General features: G+C 36.6%; 1 protein-coding gene across 1 annotated transcript in view; it reads right to left on the bottom strand.

Moving 5' to 3' along the window:
- Positions 1 to 14,796, bottom strand: part of LOC107595880 (FTS and Hook-interacting protein homolog) — a 38,204-nt gene that overhangs the window by 18,530 nt on the left and 4,878 nt on the right. Inside the window, exons 2-4 of the mRNA XM_016286465.1 lie at positions 7,385 to 7,853; positions 6,867 to 7,005; positions 6,489 to 6,751 (exon numbers count right to left, since the gene is read on the bottom strand). Of these exons, the coding sequence (XP_016141951.1) occupies positions 6,489 to 6,751; positions 6,867 to 7,005; positions 7,385 to 7,513 (531 nt within the window). The 5' untranslated portion in view covers positions 7,514 to 7,853. The remainder of the gene's footprint in view (positions 1 to 6,488; positions 6,752 to 6,866; positions 7,006 to 7,384; positions 7,854 to 14,796) is intronic.

Genomic DNA, 14,796 nt, shown 5'->3' with positions numbered 1-14,796 from the left:
TCCCCACTGGATGCAACAAATGCCTCGTTTATAATGGGTTTTAATGTTTTTGTCTTGTCGCTCCGGCCGGGACACGGCATCACAGTATGGTAAGGGGCGTAACATTTCCGTCACACGCTTGAGGTATTCAGCCAATCACAACGCATTGGATAGCTGGCCAATCACAGCACACCTCACTTTTCAGACCGATGAGCTTTGTAAAAATCGACACGTTTCAGAAAGGCGGGGCATAGAGGAGAAACAATAATGTACAGTATGTGGAAAATAATGTGTTTTTTTAACCTTAAACCGCATAAACACATTTCATTACACCAAATACACAAAATAATGTACTTTTTAGCAACATCATATGGATAAAATAAATAATAAATGATGCAAATATTAACTGAATTTTTTTTCATGAGGCAGATGACTTTGTGTGTGTGTGTGTGTGTGTGTGTGTGTGTGTGTGTTCGGGAAGTTGCAGTGACATAAATGGTGACATTCCAGATAAAGTTTGAAAGGAGTAAAGCCTGTGTTAATGCTATTAAGTAGGCTAATATGCCCAAAGAAGATGTTTGGTCGACGATCCGCATATTAGGTTACTGCTATCCCTTACGGCTCCGACGAGGTTTTGTTCCATCCTCCACGGTGTGACAACTCACAAAAGACTATTTTTAGCCAAGCAGTGCAGAGAGCCACTTCAGAAACGTGCCGTGGCTGGCTGGAATAAACACAAGCACTGACTACAGAGGCTGCGATCAGCTCTGGTAGCCGTGGAGCCGTAACGCGCCACAAACGTGTGCAGTGAGGCGTAGATCAGCTCTAACATCACTGAATATGCTGTTAAAAATGAACCATCTATCCATCATATCATCATGCAAAACATAAACGGCAAATACCAAATTTTTCATTGTTTCTCGAATGCATGTCCCCACGCATTATGTACGTCGTCACACATTTAAGTCATCAAATTGCGATCGGTTCGTGAGATCGGTCAAGTGTAGTGAGTACCGATTGAGTCATAAAATGTGATTATCGGCTGATACCGATCTCCGGCCGATCAATCGGCGCATCCCTAATTTTGATTATTAAGACCAACATGGAATCTCTACAGTTTTGTTTCTGTGCTGATTGTAATCACGTACTAATTTTGCAGAATGTTTTGTTGGTCCTGGAAAGACATTCCTGTCAGAAAAATAAGTTCTAATCCAATCCCTAGCCCTAACCCAGGGGTCTGCAATAGGCCTGGCCGATTATCGACGCCGATATTAAGCATTTTTATGATTTTCGGTATCGTCATTTTCAAAACCAATTTGCCGATAAAATATAAAAATTTTGAAACACGCTATTTGGCTCTGATGCAGCCTGTCAAAACTCACCACTCTATGGCCTAGAGCAATCTCTACCCACCACCCATCTGATTTGTTGGGAGTCACGAGTCCGACCAATCAACATGGAAGGCTAAAGGCACTGAAAGTTTTACACTCTCACACCGAAAGCGCATGCTAATTGGAGCTGCTTCAGTGATCACGCATCAGTTGTCTCTCTAAGGCAGCAACAGACGTTGCTGAAGTTGCAAGAAATCACAATCCACTACAATGAAGTTACAAAACACCGCAATATTATCTATTTATGGTTTCTGCAATAGGAAAAACGCAGACGGAATCGTGGAATCCAGTCATATAAATGGAAAGTACTGTATAACACGGAATGTTACGGAATTTGTCAAAGTTTGGATGAATTAATCAAAAGTAGGTCAGTACACTTAAATCAACTCACGCTATGGACTAGTATCTGTAAATATTAAGCCGTAAAAAGACTATTTAAATATTAGGGATGCACCGATATGAAAATTTTGGCCGATACCGATAACCGATTACTCTTTATTTTTGAAAGCCGATAACTGATATGTTGGCCGATAAATCTATATCCAAATTGTTATATACTTTTTGAGAGCCTGATTACAAAAAAGGTCTCATCATTAAAAGCCACATCCCAAACACTTCAACATAAGCAGCCTAGTTTGAACGGTGTACGTTTTAAAAATATTTTTACTCTCCAATTACCAAATTTTGTCATAAAAAGTCTTACAAATAAATAAAATAATGCAAAAATAATGCAAACAAGTCACTGGACATCATTACACGTGTAAAGAATCAAAATGAATGTGCCATAGATCAATAAAACGGAATAGCCTCTGCACGGACAATAATTAAATGATTTTAATTACTAAACCATATTGTTGATGAAAATAATAAGAGAAAAATACAAGTGGTTGTTGTTATTAATAATATATCAATGATTTTGAAAAAGTAACAAATTAATACCACTGTTTTAAATAGCAGCCGTTGAGCTGCACGTGCTGAAGCTGAAGAGCTGAATGAACATGGTAAACTGAAGCGTTTTGCTGGCAGCTTATTTAACTCAAGGAAATGCATCCTGAGATTAATATTAATACCACATAAACATAATATTACAACTTATATATGTACAAAATGACGCAGTTATTGCGTGCTATAGTCAGAATGTGTGATCCTGTTGTGGATGCGCTCTTCCCATAACAACGCGCTGAAACACGGCAACTAAACCCAAAGAATTCACAACGTTTTATTATAATAATGTTCTCATTAGAATGTTATATACACGACATTCCCAATCATAGTTATTAATGTTGTGCACTGCTGTTTGAGCTGCGTGCGCTGAGCTAAAGATGATCACCGGTAAACTGAAGCGCTCTTTTTAACTTAACCAAACGCATTCTATATGAGATAAATCAGATATACATCAAATAAACACAATATTACAACGTACAATTGCACAAAAGGCTGCAAACGATTATTTATCGGCTTTAAGATATCGGCCAAATTTTCTTATCAGGCCGATACCGATAACAGGAAAAATGAGCATTTATCGGCCGATACCGATATGGTGGCCGATATATCGTGCATCCCTATTAAATATGAATCCTGCATGTTCTGTGTGCCTCTGTATATGTGAATGGCACAAACACGCGGTTTTGTTTACTACACACATACTGAAGTGTGTGACGCTCTCTGTGTTTTCAGCATCTGCCGTCTCTCTAAATGAGGACATAAATACATGAACAACATCCCCAGAACTGCTCTGAGAGTTACTTCATGAGCATTTGAGTAAAACTATCGTCATATCATACACATAGGCTACACAGACTTAAAAGATTCTCATGGCAACCCGTCAAAATAAAAGTTCGGTTTAGCTACTACTACTACAACAATTACAACTTTTGTTTAAAAGAATAATCACACAATACGCTATTTCTTCCATATTTTAATTAAAAAAAACTTTTGTTTGCCAAAAATAGTTTAACTCATTTGATTAAAAGATAAAATAAATTAATGTTTTATGCCTTCATTTGCACTGCACTGTAAATTAAAACTAATGGAAATTACTGTCACATAGGCCAAGATTAAGATACTGTCACGTAGGCTAAGATTAGGATGACAAAAACTGAGACTTGAGATTGATTTCAATAGGCTTTTGAACCAAGTTTGCCTAAAATAGGCTATTAGTGTTATAGCTTAATTAAAATAGTTGCGGTCTTCTTAACAACTTCTACAATGGAGTAGGCTACAATTCTACAATTAAATTATTTACACTTATATACATTGTGATTTTTTAAGTTAATCAATTGATGTGCATTAGATGATTATTTGAACAGTCACCTCTTGTAAGTTATGATTTAGTCATCAGAAAATAATTATGAGAGGTTATGCTATTACACATACATTTCTAACATGTAAATTATTGAAGCAAAATACTTACATTTCCCCAAGCTTTTTAGCTGTAGTACAGTATTCATAGGCTTAATCATGAAGCATACAGTGGCCCCACTTTTAACTCTCTCTTTATATTACCCTTATTGTAGATGGATGCACGCAAGAAGACAAGAGTAAGAAGTACAACCAACACCAGTGAAGGCAGTTTTTGTCAGAGCCCTTGTTATTCTTAATTTTGACATTAATTTTAATTTTTTCACCACACATATATATCGGTTCAAAATATCGGTTATCGGTCTACGTGGTCTGTAATAATCGGTATCGGCCCTGAAAAACACATATCGGTCGACCCCTATGTCTGCAATTTTCAACATCAAAAGAGCCATTTTGGCCCCTTTCCCACCGAATAAAATTCACGTGGAGCAACAACCTATTTGATCTCTAAAATGAAGATAACAGCATATAGCTAAAGTTTTATATTCAGTTATGTTACAGGGCAAGGGTGTAGCAATCATTTCAGAAGTGAGGGGGACATAAATGTAAAATGTAATAATAATAATAAAAAAAATTAAAACTTTCCTTACCTCTTACTTTTAATTGGCTAAGAAATAAATGCACTGCTGGACAATATCCAATCATTTGTATTCTATAATATTTTTGATATATATTTTCATATCGGCCAAATTTTCTTATCAGGCCGATACCGATAACAGGAAAAATGAGCATTTATCGGCCGATACCGATATGGTGGCCGATATATCGTGCATCCCTATTAAATATGAATCCTGCATGTTCTGTGTGCCTCTGTATATGTGAATGGCACAAACACGCGGTTTTGTTTACTACACACATACTGAAGTGTGTGACGCTCTCTGTGTTTTCAGCATCTGCCGTCTCTCTAAATGAGGACATAAATACATGAACAACATCCCCAGAACTGCTCTGAGAGTTACTTCATGAGCATTTGAGTAAAACTATCGTCATATCATACACATAGGCTACACAGACTTAAAAGATTCTCATGGCAACCCGTCAAAATAAAAGTTCGGTTTAGCTACTACTACTACAACAATTACAACTTTTGTTTAAAAGAATAATCACACAATACGCTATTTCTTCCATATTTTAATTAAAAAAAACTTTTGTTTGCCAAAAATAGTTTAACTCATTTGATTAAAAGATAAAATAAATTAATGTTTTATGCCTTCATTTGCACTGCACTGTAAATTAAAACTAATGGAAATTACTGTCACATAGGCCAAGATTAAGATACTGTCACGTAGGCTAAGATTAGGATGACAAAAACTGAGACTTGAGATTGATTTCAATAGGCTTTTGAACCAAGTTTGCCTAAAATAGGCTATTAGTGTTATAGCTTAATTAAAATAGTTGCGGTCTTCTTAACAACTTCTACAATGGAGTAGGCTACAATTCTACAATTAAATTATTTACACTTATATACATTGTGATTTTTTAAGTTAATCAATTGATGTGCATTAGATGATTATTTGAACAGTCACCTCTTGTAAGTTATGATTTAGTCATCAGAAAATAATTATGAGAGGTTATGCTATTACACATACATTTCTAACATGTAAATTATTGAAGCAAAATACTTACATTTCCCCAAGCTTTTTAGCTGTAGTACAGTATTCATAGGCTTAATCATGAAGCATACAGTGGCCCCACTTTTAACTCTCTCTTTATATTACCCTTATTGTAGATGGATGCACGCAAGAAGACAAGAGTAAGAAGTACAACCAACACCAGTGAAGGCAGTTTTTGTCAGAGCCCTTGTTATTCTTAATTTTGACATTAATTTTAATTTTTTCACCACACATATATATCGGTTCAAAATATCGGTTATCGGTCTACGTGGTCTGTAATAATCGGTATCGGCCCTGAAAAACACATATCGGTCGACCCCTATGTCTGCAATTTTCAACATCAAAAGAGCCATTTTGGCCCCTTTCCCACCGAATAAAATTCACGTGGAGCAACAACCTATTTGATCTCTAAAATGAAGATAACAGCATATAGCTAAAGTTTTATATTCAGTTATGTTACAGGGCAAGGGTGTAGCAATCATTTCAGAAGTGAGGGGGACATAAATGTAAAATGTAATAATAATAATAAAAAAAATTAAAACTTTCCTTACCTCTTACTTTTAATTGGCTAAGAAATAAATGCACTGCTGGACAATATCCAATCATTTGTATTCTATAATATTTTTGATATATATTTTCCTAATGACAATTTAATGATTATGATTGGTTTATGTACTATAAACACTTTTTCCATTTTTATTACAGAATAAGGCAGATTAGGTTTTATTAAAAGCGTATTCTATATGCTACAGGGAGCCACAGCGGAAGGGTGAGAGAGCCGCGGGTTGCCGACCCCTGCCCCAACCCAAAACTTAACAATAAACAAACCTTTAAATTACAGGGATATGGTAGGTTTTAATGGTGTACAAGCCCCTAACCCAGTTCTAAGCTCAACTCTAAAATTTGATTGGTTGTCATTAATGTTGTTCCAACTACGTTTTCTCTGGAACTAATGGAACTCAGGGATAAAGTCCAGTTCAATGATTGTAATCTGCAAAATTCTGCTGAATTAATTTAAATATAGGAAAATGTGCAATTGACAAGTCTGAATTCTGTAGAAATCTGCAGGGCAGGTTCTGTGCAGGCCTGGTCATGACTAAAAATAAATGGTTCAAACAGGTGTCAGCGTCTGCCTGTCAATCACCTGATTTAGCAGCAGTACGAGGCTGGACTCTAGGGCAGGAGGGCAGCCCAGCTGGGGATCCACACATGCTCCCAGCAGGCTTAGGAGCGGTTGTAGCACTGCACTGTGCAGGAGCAGGGGCTGATGTGACTGTCCGATCAACATCTCAAACAATTTCAACAGCTCTAGCTGGCTGTCTGGTTCCAGACCACGGCGCACATGCCACTGTATCAACTCATCCAGGATGTTCTCTGCCACCACCATCTCCAGAATAGGACCCATTGCTGCAGACATTTCACAATCCACTGTCACATAAAACAACAGCCTCTCATCTATTGCGCTAAACTCTGAAACAGTATAAATGTATGCTCCATCAAGCTCACAAGAGAGTGTTTTAACCTGGTGATTCAATGTCTCCCCCTGCTGGTCTCTCTTCAGCTAGCAGGCACAGCATCTGATCTGTGTGATTGCGAACTGCAGTGAGATCATCAGCATAACCACCCACTGAAGACTCTCTCAGTTTCAACACCCCTGACACCTGACAAAGAGGGAAGGAACAGTTAAATTCTATTTGTGGTAAAGTCAAAGAGGAACATGTGTCTATAGTGATGTAGTGGAAAGCAATCCAAATAAGAGAGCACTGATGTACACTAAGGAGGAAAACCTGTAGATGTACATATATGCTTTATATGCTCATGTTTTATGTGAATAAAACAACAATTACTATGCATTAATACCAATAATTTTCAGAACACATTACCAAAAAATGCGAAATAGAAGGCAACCATTTCTTTCAATGCTGCATACAGTGATAATTTATAGCCAGTGCACAAATTGAATTTATATGATTCCAGTTGTACTAAGGAATTTATCTGCACAATTAGTATAAGGGAAAATAAGCCTATGCTGTGTCTCACCTGTCTCCAATGGTTTTCAAACACCATAAGACAAGTCTCGGGGTCAGCAGTGCATGGGCTGGATGGGGCTGCATGTCGACCGGTCCGAGTGCCTGGACCCCTTGGATTTAAACGACTCAGCCAACTCATCTTAGTGCACAGGCTGATCCAAATTTGATCAAAAGGTCAATAGGGAAAGAATAAGGGGGAGAGAGGGAAGAGAAGTGTGGAGAGGGATAGAAAAGGGAAAAGGGGAAGGGGGGAAGGGCGGCTCACAAAAGGCGTCCAAAAATCAAGAAATGAAGAGTCCAGCTTGAAGAAATAAGAGGTAAAATCATAGAAAGGATGGAATCCTGCTGATGTCTGCAGCAACAGTCACTGTACACCAGTGATCAGTGTGTGAGAATGTGAGGCTTGTCTGCACTCCCTGTCATCCAGTTTGCTGTCGGCACTATACGCCATACCGATACATAGACTCCTCCACACACACCTGCAGGGGCAGAAAGAGAGCGAGAGGTCATTGATGACACATTCACACCTGCAGGTAAAAACCAAAACAGTATATCCAGTCAGTATAAAGGTTAGTTTCTGAGGGAGATCAAAACAAAAATTCCATTAGGGCTGCAACTATTTTGAGAATCGCTTAACATATGCAAATATGATTAAAGGGGACATAACAAATGCAGTTTCTGTCAATATCATGTTAATCTTGAGTACCTATACAGTAGTATTGCATCCTTCATATCTCCAAAGAGTCTTTAGTTTTATCAGATTTATAAAAGAAAAATACAGCTGTACCACTTCTCTCCAAAAACAGTCATGCTCCTGGAGGCGTGCCGTGGGCAGAGCTAAAGAGTCACAAGCACGTAAAGCTTTTGCGTAGCGATCATCTGCAAGCTGTGACATCGACATAAATAATTCCCTTAACGCTGGGTTCTTTGTGAAGCTTAACAAGGTCATCTTTCCCTCAAAATGAAAATCACACTTTTTTGGTGACATTGTTGATTTTGTGGTCAAAAACAAAATCCTTCTCGAGCAAGACTTGTGTAGTGCGACTTCCATAACCCGAATGAAGCACATTGATGGACGTGCTCTTGCTCTCGCTCTAGTTGATGTGTGCGCACGTTTTTCCTGGAATAGTGCCCATAAAAGGAATTCTGCCATTTATGATGTCATACAGGGCCATACTCAAAAAAGACTTTCCAAAACTTATACGAATCCTGAAGGAGTGTATTTGGCACAGAAATACTCCATCGTATGTCCAAATCGTTTTTTGAGACTTTGGTCATGTTTAGCATGAGAAGCGGTGTAAATAAGTCAGAATGCATGAAATAACATTAGACATCCCCTTAATATATACACAACTGTTCAAAGGTTTGGGGTGAGCAAGTTTTTTTTCCTGGCAAGGATGCATTTAACTGATCAAAAGTGACAGAGACTAGAGTCAAGAATGCTGAAAAAGAAGGAATTAATAAAATTTTTAAATATACTACAAAAAAATTGTAATTTTAAATTAAAATTTCACAATATTACTGTTTTTACTGTATTCTTGATCAAATATATGTAGCCTTGGTGAACATGAATGATGTCCTTCAAAAACATTTAAAAAATGTACAGACCCCAAACATTTGCACTGTAGCATAAATTCTTACTTTAATTTAAATGTCTTTTATTTCAGATATTTTATTAAAAATAAGTCTGAAGCAAAATTATGGTACAGTGTGTGAATATTAATTGAGTCATACAGATGTTGCTTGGTAAACTTCCTAGAGGAGTCGGTCAAGTAATTTAGTAAATATTCATAATTCAAGGATTCCCAATAATAGGATTCGTCATCTGATTAATGCCCATTTAACATCTGCCTTCATTTATTATGTTTGGGCTACTGGGGAAATGTACTTATTCACGAGTAAAAGCTTCACCTTAGTTGTTTGTTTATTTCTCTCTTAACGCCAATCCAGCATCTATGGCTATATTCATGGCGAGAACCAGTTAATCCATACACAAATCGATCCATACACAAGTCTTGTCTTTACACACACGTCTGGGGACAATTTTAGATGTTTCAATTAACCTAACCTGCATGTCTTTGGGCTGTGGGATAAACCCACGCAGACACAGGGAGAACATGCAAACTCCACACAGAAAGGTCTCCTGTCCTTAGCCTTACCTTAGTAGGACTTCCATATCAAAAAACATCACCAGTAAAGGACCAGTGAGCTTCAAAGTGCTCCTAACCAAAATGTGTTAGCATAGCTCCCTAAGATAAAGAATTAATGCTTGAAAACAAAAAGAAATGAATGGTTTAGTCATAATAAATAAAGCACACTAGTAGAATTTAGCACACTAGTACATCTCCGTATCAGATTATCCATCTAATCAACATGGTGTCTGGTGAAACAACTGCACCCATAACACAACAGGCAAAGACACTCGCAACAATAAATACTGCAAGTGGTAGCCTACTGTATATTCATCTATGCATTCAGATGGCTCGCTGGCATTTCTGAAAACCTACCTGCAAACAACATCTGTATCAATAGATTTCCAGTGATGTTACACACTCTCACAACTTTCCCTGTGGTCTTAATTAATGCAACAACACTTCTTATGTTATTATCAAAACCAGTGACACTTCATATTATCTTAGTATTTTTTTGAGACTTTAATTTCAGTACAAAAAACAAGGCAGGACAAATTAAAAAAAAGACTCAAGAGAAATGGCTCAAAAAAATTCAAACAAATTCAAAAGCCGTTTTCGAGGAAGCAATGAACGCATACAGACACTCCACCCTGCCATTCACTAAAACCTTCCTTGACTGTGACAAGAAGTGAGGCTTCCTTCACTATGAGAACTCCCTCATCCCAAGAAAGACAGTTCACAATTCCAATGACATAATGCTATAGAGGCTGTCTCTTAAGGAAGGGCCCCTGTTCAAGGAAGTAACCATGTGTCACAAACTCAAGGGGATACAAAGGCTTCTTGGTACTGTAGATTGGATGCTATGAGTCACAGGCAAATTCAACTACAGCAGGGTTCAATGTTCCAGACCAAGTCAAAGAACATCTACTTACAGTTTCTAGCCAGCAAAGAGGTGGTATGATAGCTTGGCATAGATTCTCCTTTAATTAGTTTAGTGTCTTTCAGAGTGTACACAGCCCAGCTGACCATTATTCCTCCAATACTCTGTCTCTCTCCCTTGTAGTTATTGCATAAGTCAATCACTCACTAGTTACGTCACTGCCAAATCATACTGTGTGGCAGCTACAATGACTATGTTATCAATAGGGCTGTCACGATAACTACTTTTTGTTGTGCGATATATTGCACCAAAATGAATTGCCATAAATCATATTATTGTCATTTTAATACCATTTTATGCCACTGATTATATAATGACAGTATGACAATATAATAGCATAATAATGCAAGTACACTCTTTCAAAGGACATTTTATTCTTAAGAATATTTAGACATTGGAGTCGGAATGTGAAAAAATATATGCTAAATAAATAAAACAAATAAATAATAAATACACCTTTGTTAACAAAAAAGTGCAAGGTAACAAGAACTAGAACAAAACAAATTAACATGTTTAACAAAGTCAGTTTAGACTTTTAAAAGTGTCTCACACAGAGGCACATATGCCTCAACAGGCCATATCTGCTACCAGATCCATTTTTTATTTTTAGGCAGATTCCGAGAAAGGAATGTTTACCTTGTGGGGCTTAAGGCAGGTTCTTTCTGGGGTAACAAATGTTACCAGCTGTGCTAAACATTCTTTCTGAGCTAGTGCTTGTTGCACAAATGCACATGTATTTTTGTGCTAACTTGGCTAATAGGGGAAATCTTCTATGGTTATCTATGGAAATCTATGGGTTCACGCCTTCTCTTCACCTGTCGCTGTCCGCTCTGTGTGTGTGTGTGGGGAGACACTGCCTGAGCCCCGCCTCCGCCACAGAGAGCAGATGAGATGACAGAGGCAGCGCGATTGACTAAAATGTTGGTGACATTCATTTTTATGTACAAATTAATATAATCATTATTTTTAATAATAAAAAATGATCAGTCGCAAATATATCGCGGCACCAAAAATGATCGTGCTCATTTCCATATATCGTGCGATAAGTCGATATATTGACTATCGCGACAGGCCTAATCATCAACACACGCACATATTATATTCAGCACAATACAACTGAATTGCAGTAGGAAATTGCTGAACCTGTAGGCATTCGCAAAAACAACAGTACCGTGACATTTATAGTCCATAATAACGTAAAATGTACTTTAAAAATGTTCTTTGCAATAGTAAGTTCTATAGTATCAACAAAAAAGACACTCAGCCTTTATGCTCAAGAATATTTCACAATCAGAAGGTTAAAGATACAGGGTTTCTGCAAGGGTTATAAAGGTACATTTAAGACTTTTAAAGATTTTTTTAGGACCAAGTAAAGAAAATTTCAGGAATAAATTAAATTGAACAATACATTAATATGGTCTCTAAATGTAAATTGTAAATATCTTGCATTAGCAATGCTTCAAAGTTTAAAAATACAACTTCCAACAGATGTCCATTACGTTGTAATTCGTAATGGACAAAAAAAATCTACTTAATTCAACAAGTTTTCATACTACCTTAACAGATGTTTGTTCATATGTTCAGTTTTCATCTCAAGTAAATGTGTATTGTTTTAAGGATGTTCAGATATTTGTATTGGAAACAAAACAAAAATACTGAGGAAGATATTAATTTTTTTCTTTGAGTTTAACACTTTTTGCTAAACTTAAGACCTTAATTTTTGTAGAAGGGTGAATTAAGGCTTTAAGACCTACAGAATCCCTGCAGATAGCATGATTATCACCTATAATTAATATTAGGTGCCATACCAATGCAAAGAATAATTGTGTGCTTCGCCCTAGTCTTACTTTATTGACAATGTAACTCACCTGCTTCACAAATCCCAAGATACATTTTTGGTAACTCACAAAGACAGTTCACCTACAAGTTTCCACTCTGAGGTCAGTAATTTTGTAAAGGTTTTACAAATGCTTTGCTGGCTACAACATTCCAGAATAACACAACTAGTGGTGCCGTAATGGGACTAAACAGCGGAGATTATCTGAGCAGTTCAGAGTCAGTCAGCTCTGCCCGCTTACTGACTGCTTAATGCCCCAGGGAGAACAGTCAGCTCCTTGTGTTTCACTGTGATTTCTTTATCGACCGTGCAACCACAAACACCAGAGATGCACACTGCTGGCATATCAAGATTCACATCTATATGTCTTTTAAAACATTAACAAATACAAACAGTTGAGACTCACCACAAGCACATGCAAAGTGTTTCAGAAATTGCTTTGTAGAAATAACTGTAAGAATCAATATATCATTGGTGAGGAGGACAATCATGCTGAACCAAAAGATCATCTCCCAAGCAGTAAGGACACGTAGAGGAGACACCTGCATCATGTGCATAAACATGCACTCATAAGTCATTAATGCAAATGCGTACCACTTACTCTGACTCATAAACACCAGGACTCAACAGTAAGAAGGGAGGTTCAGGCCTTCCCTTGGCTGATCGGATGTCATGCCATCAATTCATACATGTTCTTGCATTCAAAAACAGCTAGATGCACAAAAACATCATGAAATAGAATATAACATGACGCTTGTCTGTAAAGTTGCCTTAAAATGCAATGTTTAAGGGCTGAGGTTGAGAAAAAATAGCTTGAACATTTTAAATCAACTTAAATATACCAACTTAAAAAAAAAAAAAAAAAACATTTAAACATGAGATGTCAGTAAATTAAGCATTTACCAAAATTTCTGTGAAACAGTATTATACTGACTATTGTATTTTCTGGAAAAAAGTTGCACCTGGCTATAAGTTGCACCAGGTCAAAACTGTATTGTTGACAGAAAAAAACAATAAGTTGCATTGGTGTATATAAATCACATTTTATTATTAAATTCAGAAATAATCTAAAATACCAGTACACAAAAGGCATTTACATTATAAACACTATAAACGTATATTACTACCCCTCACTCCACAACAAATCCTTTCAATTAAAAGATATTCAGTACAGAACAGGAATGAAAGATATCAATATAAAACAAAAATAAATTAAAGTGGCATTCATTATTTGCAATACTTATTAATGCCAAGCCTAAACTAATGTATTTAAAGTGAAACTGAAACTATCGCTTGTGCAAGATGTGCCATATACAAATAAATTTGGGCCCGCATAACTCTCTCATTCGGCACAAATGCAAATGTGTGTTCTGCGCACGTTTTACATGATTCACATTATTACATTATAAACACTGCTTTAAAATATAAGGTGCAGCACATTTTAGATTAAAAAAAGTGACATTCTGGAAAATATAGTATTTGCTCATATAACAAAGTATAAATCTAGAGATACAAATTTTGTAGTAATTTTTTTTATAAAACACACTGCTGCCAAATCAATTACAAAATTGTTATAGCAATGGCTTTGCATGTTGACCTATATTATAGTGCAAGGCTGTCTGAGAATGTGACAGAAGGGAAAAAGAGAGAGATAGAGAAGCAAATCGAGAGGGCTCTCTCTCTCTTTCTTACTGCCCTGAGGTCAATGAATCATTAGCCAGGTGTCTGTCTTGGCAGCTCACAGGTAAAGTCTTAATGGTAGGTTAGCAGGTCAGGAGCAGGTAAACGTGCAAGTGTAATTACTGGCATCACATCAGTGCATTCTTTCAGCTGATGAGGTGGAGGAAACAATGGTTACGGATCTGTGCTCTTACCACTAAGTAAAAAGAAAAGGGGTTAATAAGATTACAGTTCTTGTCTTTAATCACTGTACCCTCGATCAAGACATGTAACTCAACCTTGCACAAAACATACTACCCCTAAACATACAGTAGTCTGCTTAAACAAGGCTGTTTTCTCCAAGATTCACATTACTCTGTAAATCTAAGCCATGGTTATTTAAATGAAAGGACATCTGAAACGTGTCTTTACTACCAAATGCTTATAGGGATGCATGATATAGGATTTTTGCCGATATCCGATATTTTTCAACTCATTTTGGCCGATACCGATACTCATATATTTCCTTTTGTTTGGAAACAACACCAAGTCTCTCCTGTGCAGAAATTATAAGCAAAATATTTTTAATTTTGGTTAGTTTTAACAAGAACTTATTTGTTAGAATTAAATAAACAATGAAGGTTTTTTGACAGTACACTGAAACTTTGAAAATAACTATAAATAAACTATATATCAATCGCTGCATTTTTTCCCCAGAAAGATGCCGCGTTAACCCTAACATTTTATATTAAGATTTAACATTTGTAGATGGTCTAAAGCAAGAGTTCTGAAAATCTTTTAGAGCTTATGATTTGTTTAAAAAATAAAACATATTACACATTAATGAATAAATC

This window comes from Sinocyclocheilus grahami, unplaced genomic scaffold, assembly GCF_001515645.1.
Source record: "Sinocyclocheilus grahami isolate Dianchi unplaced genomic scaffold, SAMN03320097.WGS_v1.1 scaffold209.1, whole genome shotgun sequence".
NCBI classification, from domain to species: domain Eukaryota; kingdom Metazoa; phylum Chordata; class Actinopteri; order Cypriniformes; family Cyprinidae; genus Sinocyclocheilus; species Sinocyclocheilus grahami.
The sequence above is the reverse complement of the archived record's forward strand: the minus strand, read 5'-3'. Positions and strand labels throughout refer to the sequence as shown.